At 32.6% G+C, this 19,091-nt stretch overlaps 2 protein-coding genes across 3 annotated transcripts in view; both read right to left on the bottom strand.

Annotated features, from left to right (window-relative positions):
* Window positions 1-2,880: 2,880 nt before the first annotated feature.
* Window positions 2,881-9,859, bottom strand: LOC100871494 (aminopeptidase N). Its single transcript, XM_012485401.3, has 10 exons — window positions 9,242-9,859; window positions 9,021-9,173; window positions 7,956-8,578; window positions 7,473-7,554; window positions 5,986-6,637; window positions 5,719-5,906; window positions 5,304-5,471; window positions 4,511-4,657; window positions 3,769-3,844; window positions 2,881-3,208 (listed from the first exon to the last, which is right to left on the bottom strand). The coding sequence occupies exons 1-10, from the start codon at window positions 9,742-9,744 to the stop codon at window positions 3,065-3,067; spliced, it is 2,736 nt and encodes a 911-aa protein (XP_012340855.2). The 5' UTR covers window positions 9,745-9,859; the 3' UTR covers window positions 2,881-3,064.
* A 463-nt stretch (window positions 9,860-10,322) lies between these two features.
* The window catches only part of gukh (NHS actin remodeling regulator GUK-holder), a 108,582-nt gene continuing 99,813 nt past the window's right edge, over window positions 10,323-19,091 (bottom strand). For both annotated transcript variants that reach the window (XM_086910402.1, XM_086910403.1), the window contains exons 10-12: window positions 14,814-15,432; window positions 13,778-14,246; window positions 10,323-13,373 (exon numbers count right to left, since the gene is read on the bottom strand). In XM_086910402.1, the coding sequence (XP_086766528.1) occupies window positions 12,546-13,373; window positions 13,778-14,246; window positions 14,814-15,432 (1,916 nt within the window). In that variant the 3' untranslated portion in view covers window positions 10,323-12,545. The remainder of the gene's footprint in view (window positions 13,374-13,777; window positions 14,247-14,813; window positions 15,433-19,091) is intronic.

Raw genomic sequence — 19,091 nt, 5'->3', positions numbered from 1 at the left:
ACGTTGAAACCATTATCAAAATTCTGCCTAACTTTCTTTATCGATATTTCTTTATCAATCGGTGCGTTGTCACGATCGAAGTTATTATACTGTCGGATAGTGACCGATATATCTATACCGATATATATATATATATATTTTATATCCGTATAAATTTTTTTTTCGAAATGGTTGACGCGCACCTTGATCCATCCGTTTTATCCGATAATGTGATATGTATTATTATTATTATTATTATTATTATTATTATTATTATGAATGGTATATTGATGGTGTTCGAATATTTTTTTTATTTCAATTTCTTTTTTTAAATGAAACGTCGATGAACAATTCTTTTTTCAATGAATAACTTTTGATAAATTCCTTTTTTCAAGAAGATATTTAGAAGTTTTAAGGAGGTGAAATTTTTTTTAAATCTAATTTTGTAATGGTAGCAGATAGAGTAAAATTTTATTTTAAAATCGCGAAACGTTTAAAACTTTTAACGCTTTATTGGTTTATCTAAAAATAATTTTCAGACAAAATTATATTTGAAACTGGACATGTGAAATATTCAAATTTTATTGATTTTATCCTGAAAAAGATAGATTTCTCGATAAAAAATTACTCTACGTGTCAATTATTTTTATATAAATTTTCGTTAATTAATTTTCGAGTTGAATGAATTTCTCTGTATATAAATATTCATTACATGTATATTTACAAGATATCTATATTTTAATTTGACGAATGGACTGCAAATTTTTATGTAATATACACATTTTATCAATATTTATCAAATATAAATAAAAATGTGGAGCTTGTGTACGAATGTTTTATCTTTTGATGATACTTTTAATCTCAATATTGGTGCAAATTTATAGTCGTACGAATACCGTTTTAAAATTACATAAGGTGATATTGATTTTGATGGGTAACATGTAAATATAAATATTCAATATTCGTATTTCATAAATTCCTTAAATAATACGGTAAAATGATATGTCGTTTCATTGACCTTTTATTTTTTTCTAAAAAAAAAAAAAAATGCCAACTGTCAATTCAGAAATAATATAAATATAATATTAGAGATTTAAATTTTTTTATATATTATTTTATAAATTAACGATTTTAAATACTTTTATTTATTTAATTTTTTTACTTTATTTTTGTAAGAAACGAAGTGATTTTTATCGATTAGCGCATTAATAAATTATACGATTCCATTATTAATCATCTTCAGAAAAATTAATTACATTAAATTATACATTTTTTCGTTGAAACTCCGTTCGAATTTTTATCCGAAAATTGTTGTATATACAATTTAATTTATAAATTATTGAAGAATTGAATATTCCGTATAGTTTAAATTAACTGGATACTGATTAGTCTTTATTAACTCATTTCACTTTGTTTTATCGAAAGTACAATTGGTTGAACAATATTTCGTTACGTTAACTTCTCATCTCGATTTAGTAAAACATGATAACATGATAAATCTTATCGTTCTAATTGTTCTATGTTACTTATTGTGAAAGAAATATATTTCAATTATATTCTAAGATCGCACTATTTCTTTTCCTTTTTTTTAATTATTAAGAAAAGATACTAATTAGAAGAAAAAAAATCTGAAATAATAATTTCTTTTTTTTATATTTTTGTGTAACAGAGAACGTATTTCGTTTCTTGCAATCACTGCGAAGTAACAGTTTTACTTTTACTACAAGTAATATTTTGTTTTAATTAACATTTGATCGTTATCATAGATCATATAAACTTGACCAAAAATGTCAAATCATTTCATTATTTTATAAATTTTTATTGTTATTTTTGAACAGTTTTGCCTTGTTTTTTAATGATTAGTTCTATATAGTACTGTTTCCATTTTTATAACAAATTTTAACGTCATTTCATTACGAATTATGAATATTCTATAAGAGGTCAACGTATTATATTGTATATGTATATAAGATTGTTCTTGTACGTATAATAATATATAAGAAGTAACAAGTAATAAACAGAACAGTTTGAAATACGAGACAATAACTATATCACTTTCCACGAATATTTAATTTATGATTGATTTGCAATCGATTGTAATACGCAAATTTAAAAAAAAAATTGTTTTACTTTATCATAAATTGATTATTTAATGAATCGATGATTATCAGATATTGTTTGTATTCGATCCAATATTTATGGTTTTCGCGACGCATTAATCAAGAATTTGTTCGTTCAACGTCTAATGTGTCGAATAATTAAGGGAAATGGAACGATGTCAAACGATTTTTGATGTTTATGAAATTCTAATGTTTATGAATTTTAAACGAAACCTTATGTAAAATTTAAATGGTCTGTTTGTCTTTTATTTTTGAAAAATTGTGTAAGAATATTAGTTTTGATGCAATAAAAAGTATTTATTCCAGATAAGATAATTTATGTTTTTAATTATCACTATCAGTTATAAATTGTTAGATTTTCAAATAATTTGATAAAATTGAATCTTGTTATTTTGATTAAAAGAAATTAATAATGATAAATAAAGAAAGTGTTTTCTTTGTTTTATTTTATCCATTATTATATATGCATATATTGCTATTTACTTATCTTTGTAACATGTAATTAATTAAATTACATTTATTATGATAGGAAATTTAATACGACGATGATCAAATTGAAATTTTTGTATCGATCCAACAGCTTTAAAATGTATAAAACACAAAACATTGATCTTTCGAGTCACGATAAACAATATCTTGAAATGATTATACTCATTATTATCTGATGCCACTTGATAAAGATACGAATAAGTGTTATTAAAATGATATATAAAAATTTTTAAAAATGCTTTCAAGTAAATTATCTAATATGGAATGATGATAAAGTAAAGACGAATCGATGGAAAATTTATATATATATTTTATTAATCTATCTATTGATTAAATATTAACAAAACAAAATTTTAAATTTATATTTAGTTACAAAGTTGAAATTTCCTATAAAAAATATATTTTCCAAATATTTTGTTACAATTAAAAAAAAAAGAAAATCGTTTATTAATTAATTATTATGCCCAATATATTAATTATATAATCTCAAAATATTCTGCGATACTGGGCACGTATTTCTTGATCCACTTCACGTTTTCCAAGGCCACGGACAATGCTTGTTTCGCTGTATCTAAACTCGGTCCTAGATTTTTGGAATTTTCTTCAATAAACGCGGAAAGCTGCAATACAAATAAATTGATAAAAGATATATATATTTATGTATATTTTCATGTGATTTTGATTTTGTTCAAATCATTCAAATCGCGAGTATATTTTTCAATTTCAATTAAAATTATCTCTATCAGTGCAATTAATTGCAATTTTTCTATTCGCTAACTTTCTTTTTTTTTTAATATTAATCTAAAAAATTTTGAAATAAAGCTGTGCTTAATAACTGTTACTTACAATCTATAATTATAATCTTTTGTTTTATTTATCTGCTACTTTTATCAATTCCGATTTTTTTTTAAAATTCGAAGAAATTCAATATTAAATAATTCATACACACTAATTTTATTTATGACACAATCATTGATAAATATATCTTGTTTCATTGTTCAAGATATTACTAAGTTTAACTCAGATTGAAACAAGACAATAATATAGGATAAAAATTATTTATAACTTGTTAAATATCAGAAAATAAATATATATAAAATAGTTTTATGCCATTTTTATGTAAAACATGTAAAATATATGTATATATATATAAATGAATAATTCAAAATCTGAGCAATACCTTTCTCGTTTGTGCTGTTGTTATCATCGCTTTTCCGATTGCAGTAATTATTTTGTCCAAGAAATCATATCCCCTTCTATAAAAAGAAGAAAAAAAGTTCATATATATTAAAAGAAATCTGTAAAGAAATCTGTTATTATGATATATTCAATCAATATTGGAAATAATTTTTTTCAAAATATATTTTACCTTATTAATCTATAATATATATATATTTTAAATAATATTATTGGAATATTTGTAAAATAAATATTATTAATTATTTTTGTTTAACCGTTTGTGTTAATCTATTTCTAATTAACACGTTATTCTGAGAAGCATGGAATTTTTTTAATTCTAAACTTTTCGTTCTAATCAAATTTTAACGAATATCGATTTAATCGAGGAAATAATTCATGCGTTGATATTTGCCTCTTATATACGAAAAATATTTACTCGTTATCTTTAATTCTATATAATTAATTTAGAATAATCAAATATTCGATAAAAATGAATCAATTTATTTCTTAAATAAAATTTTTAAATTTATATCGTTTTTTTTTTCATCAAATAAACTTAAACATCTTTTATTTCAATTGATTAAATTATATTATATTTATCTATTTTTTTAATTTGACATATTCGTTCGAAACAGAAATATGTCAGAAATTTGATATTAATGTAATCAGCATAACAAGATAAAAAAATATGGTTAAAATTAATCCTACGAATGAATGTAATAAATTTATGTGTTTCTACGTACAGTTCGATGATTCTTGTTAAGGTTGATTGAACGAATTTCAGAACGTGATCGACATTTCTCACATCTCCATCCAAAATGGCATTCACTATCATCATTCTTTGCTGTTTACGAACATTCTTTTCATTCGATATTGATGCTTCCAGATATCTGTGAAAAATATTTCAGGTTAAAATCTGATCAAAGATCAAGTGCATTACTTTTAAATACAATTCGAATACATATTGAAGATTATTTATTTATTTCTATTTATTTTAGTTTCTTTCAATTTTTTTTTCTTTATCAATATCATGATTTCCATTATAATACAAATTAGTATTATATTTATTTTAGTGTTGAAATCGTTACTTATTTTGAAAGAGAGAAATTATAATAAAAATTATATAAAATATTATAATAAAGAGAAAAATCTTCTGTATGTATATTAATCACTTGTCTAATCTCACTCGTTTCGTTCAATTAATTTAATCAATTAAGCAATTTAATTAATCAATTAAATTAATCATTATCGTTCAAAGTTCGAAAGCAATCATATCTTTGCATGAAATTGAAAATTTTTTGCAAATATTATAAAATTACCCATTTGTGATAAATGTTTATTGATAATGATAACTACTTTAGACTAAAGAAAAATTAATAGAATATCTAAAATTTATATGGAAATAATAAAAAAAAAAAAGAAAGAAAGATGATTATTTTTAACGAATTAGAAATTTTTGAGTTTAATTTAACCCATTTAAAATTTCTTACTACTATCAGATTTTTGGACGACAACGAATCATTAATGAAAGCTTACGTTTCAATCAAATTAGATTTTTGCGTGCATCCAAGTGCTTGTAATAACAATTCTTGTTCAATCTGCAGATCAGCATTTAACCATCTATCCATTACTTTATACCAATTTTCTTTGGAACCCTTACGTATTCCTTCGCAATAAACGAAACTCTTAACATCTCGTGGTATTCTATCAAAACAAGTTGAAAATAGTAAGACAAGAATATTAAAAATATTAAAGATGAAAAATAATTATAGAATATAGAAATAAAATAATTGTCACAGGCTGCTGAAATAATTGAAAAATAATTTATCATTGAACGATATGTGATATATGTGTATATATTGAGCTATAATAATTACGCGATATTAAATGCAAGATTGATCCAAGAAAATATTTCACGCATACAGAATTGATAATATAAAATTTTGCATACATTTTATCAGGCTCGGTGATCCAACTTTGGAATAAATTTTCTGAAACGTTTAAACAATCGGCATAACGTACTAAACAGGAAGTCGATAAGATTGATTCTCTCTGTAATTTCGTCGTTATATCCTCATTCGGAGATTCGGTGAAATTAAGCTGATCGTACATGTTTCGCAACAAATGGATCGCATAATCCTGTTTATTATTATCATTAATAATAATCGTTAAAATAATGGTCGAATTAAAAAATTGCAATATCAATGTTATCATCTACCTGAAAAGCTTGTAACACGTTCGGTTCACCGCTCAACATTTTATTCAAGAATTTGAAATTATTCGCGGCAGCGACCCAAGGCTCGTAATCGGTCTCACGAACCAAATACTTGGAAAGGTTAAACGGAATCGAATAATTCTCGTAACCGGCTCTGGCCAAATTAAAAGCATCGTCTATGAGGGCGGCTCTGTTCACTCTATGTATTTTCGTGAAATTTTTCAAATTCAAATAATCGGTAAGCATCCGCCAGTTTCTCTGGTCGTAATTCACTCGATAATATCCACTTTGCTGGATATTGAAAACGATCCAATCGTCTGACGGGATGCGGGACACGATGATTAGACTCTCCTCCGGATTCAACAAATATTTCGGAGATAGGTCAGAAAAATTTGCATCCGTCTCCGTTGTGAAACTCAACGGTATCCACCATTTGGACATCGAATGAACGTGATCCCATTGAAATTTTTCATGAACGATTATAAGTATGCCTGACTCGTAGTCTCGCACGATGGTCACCAGAGGATATCCCGATTGATTTGTCCATGTCTCCATGATGTCTTTCAACGATATGTCATCGTTCAATTCGCTTAATTTGTGAGTGAAATTTTCTAGATGTTCGTAAAGATCATGCGGCGTAGCTGCTCGATACGACCTGATTTTAAATAAAATAATTTTTCTTTTATTAGAAAGTACATTAGATAAGATAGTTTCACGAAGATAGATGATTGCACGATTGATGCACGATGACATCGTTGATATCGTTGACATTGTTGAATTCTTGTGATTTGTGTGATTCAGTGTGTTGTATTTTTTTTTCTTTTTTTTTTTTTGTAGAAAAACTGTATGACTTTGCATCGTTAGAGATATAAAGTAGAAATTAGAAGTGTTTGAATTTGTCACGAAATATCAAAATATTTTGAGGATCTCGAAAATATTGAGAATGTATTTAGATTTTTTGTAACATTGAAAAATATGGGAATTTTCAAAAATTTATTGAGATTTCTTTTTACATAACCAACTTTTTATAGTCTTCATTGTAAAATTTGTATCTAGTTTCTTATATCGATAAGATAATTTTCTTTTCATACATTTTTTATATCGTGCAAGCACTTAAGCTACTATTTATTTAAACTATGAAGAATTCTAATTATTTATATTAATTAAATTAATATAATTTAATAATTTATTGTAAAGTGCAACCATTTAAAATTTATATTGTCGTGTGAATAATATTTCGAATATATGAAATATTCATCATTATGAAAGTTATAAAATAATAGAACAATAAATCAATTATTTATAACATTTTAAAACATCGAACACTTCATTGATAATCTTTTAATTACATATATCTATCTGTTTTTATTATTATTATCATAAATGATTAGAAACTAACGATTTTAAATTCAAGGATACTTATTTCGATAAAGAAGAGAAATTTTATTAGAAACAACTCTCTACATTAATATAAACATTCATATACTTACATATTTGTCACGTAACTTCGTAGACCGTTTTGAAATGCCGATTCACCGATCATGTGAGAGAGCATGCGAATCACAGATGCACCTGAAATAAATACATCTGAATTAAATTCTAAAATTTGTCATCGCATTATTTTTTTCTATATTCTTAGAATTAATCAGTTCTAATATCAACTTTTATGTTTTTTTATTCGCTCTCTAAAATCGATCCTTCAAAAGCTTCATTAACACTCTGTGTAATTATCTCGAACAAATATAATCTCGAAGACGAGATCTAAATCAAAATATTATTCCAGCGTGTAAAGAATGTTTATAATTTCAGGCTTTAATTGTGAGATTAAACAAAAGATAATACAATAATATATAAACAACCGTTCTCCTCTATTGTTCCAATCCAAATATCCAACATCCAAAAAATTTCGTAAAAATTTAAACGAATCTTCATCACGTTTAAAAGAACACGAAGACGCGTGGAAAATGTCACACCTTTCTTATACGAGACAAAATCCAACACCGCCATGATGCTAGCGGGGCTTCCAACGTTTCGCCCGTTCATTACTCTGCTATGGTTCCCGGAATCCAACAGCATCGCCGGTTGCACCACGTTCACCACGAATTTCTCCATCATCCCCCACGAGGGCTCGACCATCGACAGTGCAAAGTATTGAAAGTAGGAAGCGAATCCCTCTTTCAGCCAGGCGACGTCCCAGAACATGGGCGTGACGAGATTCCCGAACCAGGTGTGTGCGTATTCGTGGGCCATCGTGGTCAATCCATCGATCGTGTACCTCGTGGGCGTAATTCCATCCTCGTACAACACCACGGACTCCCTGTAAGTGATCATACCCCAATTCTCCATCGCGTGAAAGTTGAAATCCGGAACCGCGAGCTGGTCCATCTTCGTTATTGGATTCTCGATCGAGATCCAATTTTCCAGGGACGAGTATATCGATCTCCCGTAATTCAGAGCAGTTCTCCCCCGATCGTTCATCGATCTTCGCGTCCACATTCGAAAAGTTTGCGAGGAGTTTGCCGAGACGAAGTCGTGAAGGGCCCAGCCCAGTTGATACGTGGACATTCGTGGAGTTGGCTCGAATCCATATTCGTTCCTAATTTTAAGAAGTGAAAGAAGACGGGAAAAATTGCTGTTGGGTTTAAGATCTTTGTATCGAGTGATATTTTCATAATTATTTTTCATTCGTGAGGAAAATTTAAAAGTACTAAAAATCATTGATGTAGAAACGAGCAAGAAGAGTGACAATTACCGATTAAAAGTTTTCAGAAGTATACTTGTAAAGAGTCTGTTTAGATTGAGAACTAGTTTCGTATAATCGAATTATAGTGATGGGCAAAATTTAATAATTGAAGTTACGAATAAAGCGACTTCGATAATTTATCGTTCGAAACGTAATAATAATTGCAAATAATTGTAATAATAAATCGGATAATATCTACGAATAAACGTTACTTAAGCATTTCAATTCAAACTAACTTTATTCGAAATTTCTGACTAAGTTATAAAGAAAAAAAAAAATGTATAAAGAAATATACCACGAGGTCCTGAATTTAACTCTAGTGTTACTCGTCACTGTCTTCTCGTACACGTTAACAGTCAACGAGAAAACCGCTTTCAAATGCGGCTCGTCCATGCATGGAAACGCTCGACGCGCGTACGTCGGCGAGAATTGAGTAACCGCCATCCATCTAGAAAAATTCGTATCCTTGAAACAAACGTTTCCATTTCCGTCATTTTCAAAATTAAATCCATATACTTTGTCTCGTTGTTTTCAGCGTAAAAACTCCTATAAAATCCGAATACGTCGTCGCGTATTTCACCCTCGAATCGAATTCGCAACACGTATTCACCCGGCTCCAACGTCTGTTCAAATTTTACAATGTAAAATTGCCTTTTCGCGTCGTGATATCGGCACAGAATCGGTTCAACGGACGAATCGTTCGTAGCTGGATAAAGATTCACCTCTTCCTCCATGATACGTAAGCCATCGTTGTGCACCACAACGGTGCTGGTCGGTTCAACGACACTTACGAATATTTGCACGGATCCTAAATACGTGAAATTTGTTCGATCCTTGTCCAGATGGACGATGTAACTCGTTGGGACCACCTCTTTTGGAAGTCTGTACGACAAATGATCGCTACCATTTTTGGACACATCTTTGTCGGTCAATAATGGGTTATGGGGACACACGTTGAACGATGTTGCAAACTCGAGCACGACGATCAAACACGTAAGGACGAAAAACTCGCGCATCATCGTGTTAAGTAAAATGTATTTGTACGTTCCTAATAGACGTCACTTTTTCCAACGATCGTATCACTAATCGAATTACGAGCAATCGTTCGGTGTTCGAATCGTTTCGAAGTTTATCTTTGGTGTTCGGAAGTGTACTATAGGCTACACGCGATAGCGTTCGCAATCGTATATCCAATCTTGTCTTAGCCTACTTATTTTGAACGACCGTCGATGCGTGAAAGCAAAACTGTCGATGCGTGAAAGCAAAACTGTCGATGAATTTTTTAACTTTTAACACGTCACCCATTTTTGGTTTAGCTCCGACAATAACATTTGGACCCCGTGAGAAACTCAATTGAATCACGCTGGCCAACGAACGTGTTAAATTGGCTTTATTATGGTTCCTTTAAAAATTTAAGGATATTCTTCGAATCGAGGATTAATCGATATTTTTTTATTGTTGTAAAGAGTTGCGAACAGGATAATTAATTTTGAAGAGGATCGAAATAAAGGCGAAAAATGTTGGTTGAGTTAAAATAGCGGTTTTTTTTTTTTGTTATCGCAAGGGGTGAAAAAATGAGCAATAACAACAGCAAAAGTGTTTCGATAAAGTATGTTTCTGTTTTTTTTTTTTTTTTATTCTGAGCAAAGTACAAAACACGTGTTCAGCTTAAAAATCTAACGCTTCATCGTTTCACAAATTCATCGTGGCATAGCTCGTAATAATAATAATAATAATAATTAATAATTAATAATAATAATAATTAATAATAATAATAATAATTTAATTAAGGCAACTCTTTCGTAACTCTACGCGTTAATCATCTTTGAATATATTACTATTCACCACCAGATATTCGTAAAGCTTTAATTTCCATTACATGCCATACTCGTTATAATAATACGATTTATACACGCTCGTTCCCGCGAATAATAAAAATGGATCGTTCGGAATTTTTGAATAAGAAACTACTCCGACTAGACAAGCAAGCGATTCTTTTTTATCCTTTTCCTTTTCATTTAAAGCGAAATGCATTCGTTTTTTTTTCTTTTTCATTTTTTTTTTTTTTAAATTACAAATGTTGCGTGCTATTTACACAATCCCTCCCCACATGTGTCCGATATAATAAATTAATACCTTAAAGATATACGTTCTATCGAGTGATCACGAACCTCGATTAATATCGTTTTCAAAAAAAAAAAAAAAAAATTGGAAAAGCAAAGAGATGATAACAAATCTTGTACGATACATTTTGTTGTTGTTGTTGTTGTTGTTGTTTCAACATTAGAATTACCAAACTGATCACGGATTTTGCGTTGTTTTTAAAATTATTAAAATTGTGCAGATTGTTGTCGATCAAAATTAATATCGATCTTGGAACAAAAATATAATTACTAAAATGTGTATATCTAATTATTTTTATAATATTACTTTTAATCCTAATCATTTATAATAAACGTAATATATTTATGGTATGCGTATATTATTGGTTTGGTAGTCCTAGTGTCAAGAGAAAAAAACGAAGAAATGAAAAACGAAGGATGATAAATGAAAAACGGTGGATGAAATAACGATAAAATGCAAAAATATCGTAAATCAAGGTTATCCTCTTGAATATTTATCCACGTATAACGTTCGTGATTTCAATCATCAGTCTCCCCTTCCCTTCCCCTCCCTCCCTCCTACCCCTCCCCCCATTGAAGAATCCTCTTCGATACAAGGCATAAAATATATATATATATCGCATATATTTATATCACTATCTAAATAATCGAGAAGATTATTTGCATTATGATTTATTGCTTTCAGCGTTATGTATGATATTAATAGGTCATAACGATACGAAATGCTACCAAGATCTTCGATTCCATTTACATAATATTTGTTAATAAATTTCAGCGAATCAGTGATATTTTTTTAAACTCGATTCCATGCAAATCTGTTCAACTTTGCTACTTCCGCATCAATGAAGCAATCCAATACTGTATAATACTACTGCGACTTTGTGGTAATGCGTTTCAATTATTGTCCTTTTCTAGTTCATCCAATAAAGGAATGAATATCTAATCGAACGAACGATTGTCATCTATTGCATTTAGGCCAATGCAAAAGTTCATACGTTTCGCAATGATTCTTATTGCAATTAAATAACTCTAATCAATGTGAATATGAATCTAACACGTCCAGTGTATTAAATAATAAAAAAAAATTAAAACGTACTTCTAATTTTAGTTCAGATTATTTAAAAAAAAAAAAAAAAAAAAAAAGAAGATGAACTTTTGCGTGAATCTATTATTAAGTTCAACGTTATTTCTACACTTTCAATCATAATTTTGAATCGTAAGAAAATTTCCACTATGCGTTAGTTATTGAGGACCAGACACAACGTTTCAGTAAAACTTTGAAAAATGATCCAAGGAAATTTGAAATCCAGAATCATCCGTTATAGATATAGATACCTACATCCTCTTTTATCAAAATCTCCTTCTACCTAGCATAGCATCAAATACCTAGCATCCATCAATTAAAAATTACAATTCAAAATAAAATTAAGAAGAAAGTTACCAAGAATATTTTAACTTTGAAAAACGATTCAAAGAAATTTGAAATCATCCGTTTCCGTCTCCTCCTACGCCAAACAACACCTAGCATCCACCAATAAAAAATTTCAATTCAAGATAACCCGGCAATTACTTATATCCTTACCCAGAACAATCCTCGCAAAAAGATAATTGAAAAAGAAACGACAGACAATCTGGTCCCTGTACAATAAGACACGCGCAATGAATAGAATGACAGAGATGAGAAGGGATCATCATCATCACAGAGCCGTTTCCAACGTCGGTACGCTGGGGCTACGCGCCACGCTCTGTATCGAGGGATTCTGAGGGGATTCCGACCTCGCGCGGAAAATCGTCTTCGCGTAAGCGGTTGCCGCTCCTTGAGCGGTCGGCGTGCCGGCCAAGAACTGGGCCCTCGCCAGCTGATTGCTGATCCTCCTCGACTCGAAGGCGCTTATCGCTTGCTGGCACGAGGGCGTCAGCTGGCCGCAATTCACCGGATAAGGGATCGCTGTCGCGAGACTGTCTGTGGACGCGCAATTTTCCGTTTCCCCTTGGCTGTTGCGACCTTCGTCGAATGCTTCCTCCGCCGTCTTCTCTGATTTCGAGGGGTCGCGATCCGCGTCGTTCGTCAACGTCCTCTCGTCGCTTCCTCCGCGGGGAGGAGGAGCACGTTTAGAGTCGACTCGCGAGTCCTCGTCGGGTAGATCGTCGCAGAGATCGAGTTGTCGCCTCGCGTTCACTCTCGACACGGGCGAGGCGTTCTCGGGCGACGGTTTCATCGCTTTCTCTTCGGCTGCCGTGTCCTCGATTATCGTGGACGACAGCACGTCCGTGCGGGGCGTTTGAAACCTCCATATGGAGCGGGGACTCAGAACTTTGGCCAGGGACGGTGTTTGCTGGACGCTGGCAGGCGACGATTGTTGCTGCTGCTGTTGCTGCTGCTGGCACTGCTGCCGCGACAATTTCAGTTGCTCGGCGGCCGAGAGCCTCGCCGGCCCCGTCTTCACGCTTTGCTGGAGGAGAAGCCGTTTGAAGTCGAGCCGAGATGTGGCTGGTGATGGCGGTTGGTTGGACGTCTGCGTTACCTGGAAATCACGATTCACGTTGGTGCGACGAGTAGTAGAAATTGAGATTAAATTTTTTGGATCGGAATTTGTCGATAGATGTGCTTATTATTTAACGGCTTCTTCGGTGAAGCTGCAATATTTAATTGCGATCGATGAATTCGCGATAAGTTTATACGAAGATCAACGACTCGTATATTTTTATCGTTATATAAATAATTCGATAAATAAAAAGGCGTTATTAGTATTAAGATAGTATTAAGATAGAGTACGGGAATCGAAGTAGTTAATTCTCCGTGAAGTTTCGAATCGCGTAAAATTTCTATATAATTTAAAAAAACAAAAAAAAAAAAGAATTCGTCAAGAGAATTAACAAGTTGACCGACATGTCACGAAGGAAAGAACGATACATCGAGAATACGCACCGCTGAGGATTTCTGCAATTCCGTGCTCCAATCGTTCTTCACCAACGAGCTGGTCGATCCGTAAGGGGAGAGATTTTCGCTTTCGTCCTTTATGTTCAATCTTCTCTTCGATTTGTGGATCGCCGCGAACAATTCCTCGTTGGACATGGTGCTCTTGGTTGGCGAGAGGATGAGATTCGTGGGCGTGCTCCTTCCCGACGAAGTTTGGACGGGGGTGCTCCTTCCGGAATTGGGCATCGAGGAGGAGGAATTGTTGTTGGCGGTCAGTGCCAGACGTTCGGCAACAGTTGGCATACTGCGGCCGGTAGGCGTCGACGACTTGAAACTGTTACCGTATCCGTGCCCGATCGGTGAAATTGGATTGTACTTTAACGCATCAGCACTGGGAGACTTCGTAACGGGATCACGAACAGGCGAGGACGCGAAGAATCGATACCCAAGCGCTGTCAGCCCTAATGGTGTTGCGAATCTGGGTGAAGAAAAACAGAGAATCACATTTCGGATTCCCCTCTGTTTGTCGATATCTTTCGCTGGACGAAAAATTTATTATCGCGATTTCTTTATTCTTTTTCTTTCTCGATCGGTTAAAGATAGAAGATGTGACGTGGAACGATGGAGATAGAAATTTAATTTAACCCTTTCGCTATGGGCGCCAAAAACGTGCACGGTGCTCCAGCAAGATCGTCAGCGATCGCGTTTACGCCTCGCCGAATTGTTTTGACGAGTTTATTGAAAAAAAAAAATTTGATGATAAAATATCGATGTTTCCAGGGAAAGATACTCGACTCCAATCGCTCATCACATCGTACGATACGCGGCATCTTATGCAGACCGACTATAGCCACCCACCTCAATAGCAGAATGAGTACAATACTCGTAGTAGCGAAAGGATTAATAGAACTACGAACGCAATGCGTTCGAGAGAATACGAAAAGGGTTGATATTGGATACGCAAACCCAAAAATTTTCTAAAGATAAGAAAATTTCAAAATTATTGAGAATAATTTAAAGTGTGAAGCAGTTTCGAATCGCTCACCTATTTCTGATATCCACAATCGACGACTGCTCGTGATTCTGCATCAACCTGTTCTCCGCCTCCGAGTTCCTCTTGTTCAACTCCGCCTGCGAGCCGTATCGATTAGAATCCTGCTCAACCATCGCCTTGTGCCTCGCAAGCGCGTGCATCGTGCCGAGGGAGCCTCGTCCAAGACCCCTCGTGATATCCGGTGTGACGCTACGAGGTGGCTCGACGATGTCCCTCTGAGGTCTTCTCGAGGGTAACGTGTAAAATTGTTGGTTCGCATCCTTTGGTGGCGCGTAGAACTGCTGATTCCTCGCGTTTCTCATGTTCACGATACGGCGAGGGTCGCAAATGACGCGTTGCAAATCGTTGCGATCCAACGCCGGTTTGCCGAGCAGCTCGTTCGCGTCGTACAGGTTCCGCCTAGGGTCCTGGTAAATCTTGGCCGACGATGCTCGTCGTCCACAAGTTTGCTGCTTTTCATTCTGAATCTTGTGGGGGGCGGGAGGGTTGTTCGAGATCTCTTGGAGCCTCTCTTTCTTTCGACACTGGTCGGAATTGGGGGGTGAAATGTAGGGCGGCGGTTGGACCAAGCCATGGGGAGGTACCGAGTCTATCGCCAACAGCGTGTTCTCTGAAACAATGACGGTCGATGATCGTCGATCCTCCGTGTCTTGATTGATCATCTTTGATGTGTCTTAATTTGAAGAAAATTTTTGAGCAGACTCGACGACGAGAAGATTGTTTTTTAAAGCGCAAAGTGTCGTTGCATTCGTGGCAGGTAATCTATTTAATTATACGGAAATGTCTCCTTTCGATTATGATAACTTTCTCGAACGAAAATAAATGAGAAAAATTTCGATACTCCAAATTTAAATAAACTTACGTAATATCTTTTTCTCTAATATTTTCCTCGATATACCACGAATGCTAAGACACCCTGTATGTAAACAAAATCCAATCGTTTCTCCTACTGGTACAGTACTAGGCATTCAATTATCGTATTAATTATTAAAATTTATTATTATTATTATTTATAAATATCTGAAAAGAATTGCTATTAAGAAATATCATTTTACAGTCTCGTTTTAGTATAGGAAAACTATATTGTTTGTTATTTTGCCGTTACGTCTTTATTATCACATCCGATATTATCGCATCGATACTTTCAAAAAAAAAAAAAAAGAAATATATGTATTTTTTCAAATAATTCTTTATAAACGACTCGAAAAATAAAATAAAATAGGAAACGATTCGTCAGTAGCGTCGTTGTTAGTCAAGTTGAAGCAAAACAAGCACGATACAAAGAGGCTGGCAAACGCAAGCATGCAACAAAAGCACGATAGCACAGCTCATCGATTAATCACCCCGAATCCGATATGGAATGCGGATTTCCACGAATCTCGACCAATTGTTCGAAAAAATAAAGCAGCCAGATAATATTCTATTCGAATGGACGAACATTATTCGACGATAATAACAATGGACATTCCATATCGAACTCGTGTGTACTTTTTTTTTTTAATGGAGTTAAAAACAAAATGTACTCACCGTTACACGAACTATGGTACTACGACATGTACGTGAATTACTAACGAGGGTTGCCACACGCGTGTGAGGTGCATGTTTTTTTTTCTCTAAAACTATTGAGTGCATATGTACACAGCCTAGTGTGCACGAACAAAGAACATGGAGGTGAATAAAAAAAAAAAATGAGAGAGAAGACATACAATTGGGATAGGTTGGGGTTAAATTGGGGTGACTAAAGTTCGTCCAAAATCAAGTCGTTCAACATGTGAAAATGGCGTCAATTTTAAAAGTATATTTAAATATTTATTCACATGATTTTATTAACTGAACTGTGCGAATTAATTATTTATCCCGTTACAGAAAGTTTTAGAAAGTTAGAATTCCAGGGAAACAGAATTTTTATCAATTTAATTTTTGACGTGTATAAGTTATCCAAAATAAAAAAAGAAACAACTATATCGAAAAGTTGATTTTAAAAAATTTCTTTCTTTCGAAATTGAATACACTATTTCGAAATTTTATAATAAAATAATGTTATAATCTTATAATCAGGAAAGATTAGCGAAGCTTTGCACGCAAGTATCGAGATGTCGAATATTTTTTAAAACTATCAAATCGATGATTTAAGAAGCTTTTCGCATATCTAATTAAAATACTTAAGGATATGTAACAAAAGAGATTTGTTCGTGGTCGGGAAAACAAACGGCCTTGAGAAATCGATCGATTTTGAACGAATTATAGTTACGTATTTACAATGAGGGGGGGTACGTGATACGATAATACAGGTGAGCAAAAAAAAAAAAAAAAAAAAAAAAAAGAAAAAAAACAACAAATAACAAAATGCAGCCGTGATTTCCACAAAAAAATGGCGTCTATTCACATACATTCGCTCATTAAATTTTTAACGACATCGTTCGTCGGTATGTACATTCGGGTGGCAAAATGCGCTTTCTTCGTTCATCGAGTACAAAAAAAGGGGGAGGAAGGAGAGAAGAAATATACATATTTATGAATATACAAGTGCACACAAGTAAAAGATGAGGCTTACACGCTAGTAACACATACGTATATATACACATATACGATACAAAGTGTGTTGCATGCTCCCCTACCCAGGTTGTAAGTAGATATCTTTAAATATTAGTCGCAAGCTGGTATAGCGAGAGAGACGTGAAATAATGTGCGTATTTAGTGTATATTTAGTTGTCTGACTAAATTTGATTAAAATGGTGCAATCCAATATGAATTTAAAATTAATCCAGAGTACATGTTGCGATGATTGTATTCAAAGAGTGTTTTTAAAATGTCTATTGTACAATTTTAAAAGTTAAATTTAAATCAAAAGTAAACTTTTTTAACAAGAAATCTAAGCATCACGACAATTTGAATATTTCCTGTCGATCGAGCAAAAGTTAAAAAAGACACTGCTCTAGATTATTTTTCGAATTCGAATATACAAGATCGTTCCAATTTTTCATTTCAACGTTAACCCTTAACCGATGTGCTACGAATCGAATTGCTGCTGAAAACATATTTTTCTCTACATAAAGCTTCGTATTCTTCATAAAAGAGAATATATCCACGAGAATATATCTTCTCAACGAATAACATAATAATCAATTGATTTTGTTACGTACCGTGAAATATCGTGAATTTCTTTTTCTCTTTTTTTTTATCGACAGAAAAAATAAATGCTCTATCTTTAAAATTTTTTCAGAAAAAGAATAAAAATATGATTCCATCGATCGCGTCACACAATTATTTATACGATATTAAATCCACATCAGCCAAGGGTTAATCCAGCAGACATTTCAGAAACACGTAAATACACCAAGTCTCGAATAATGTACTCTGTTGATGGCGGAATGAGAGACACGATGAAGTCCCCGTATTCGAAGTTAGTCACTAGAATGTTAGTGCTAAACGCTACTTACAACGAGGGGTGAGCATGCTTTCGGCTAACATGCGACACGGCAAGTCGGGGGCACACTTACTGTCTTCACCACATGCCGAAAACCTGAACTCGTTTGCTACAATTCTTTTCTTTTTTTCTTTTTTTTTTTTCTTTCTTTCTTTTTGTTTCGTTTCATTTAACTTTACATCACTTGCTATGCATCGCGTCGTGCAATTCATCGGTGAACGCTGGTCACACGAGTAAAATTAATTAACAAAAACGTATAAAATATATATTTTGGTATAAACTACATTACAACGATGACGTTTCCGTGACACGAGCACAATTGGAATAAAATTTAAATCAATTTTTAATAAAAGAGAATACAATTTTGTATCTGACAGATAAAAAGTTGTGTTAAAAATTATTTTTAATTATCGATTATAATTTAATTGATATTTTTCCTTTGCTTCTCTTTTCATTTCATTGTTGTTTGGAATGCAAATTATTAAAGTTTTAAAGAGTAAAACTATTCTCAAGAGTTTACTTTTCATTAACGGATACTGGCATCCGAGAGAATGAAAGTTACACTCGGTCAGCAATATCCAATTACGAAAAATATTCGTGAGAACAAATCTCTGAGACTTTTTACTCTTCAAATGTATTCCCTTAATCCAATATATGCTATCTTCGTTCTCCCCGATATATCGGCAAACAGAAGAAAACAGATAGGAGAAGTGGTTATTTATCGTGTACAGAATTTTATTATTAATTCTTTTTCTCACTTGTATTCCTATACACGATTTACATTTAATAATACTCCGCTGGAACAGGCGATTCTAACCTCTTAAAGCGATCGAATCCATCGT

The sequence above is a fragment of the Apis florea genome, unplaced genomic scaffold (assembly GCF_048593485.1).
Source record: "Apis florea isolate Af1SG1 unplaced genomic scaffold, ASM4859348v1 contig_3170_pilon, whole genome shotgun sequence".
Classification (NCBI taxonomy): domain Eukaryota; kingdom Metazoa; phylum Arthropoda; class Insecta; order Hymenoptera; family Apidae; genus Apis; species Apis florea.
Note: the sequence above shows the minus strand (reverse complement) of the source record. Positions and strands in the feature narration are given on the sequence as shown.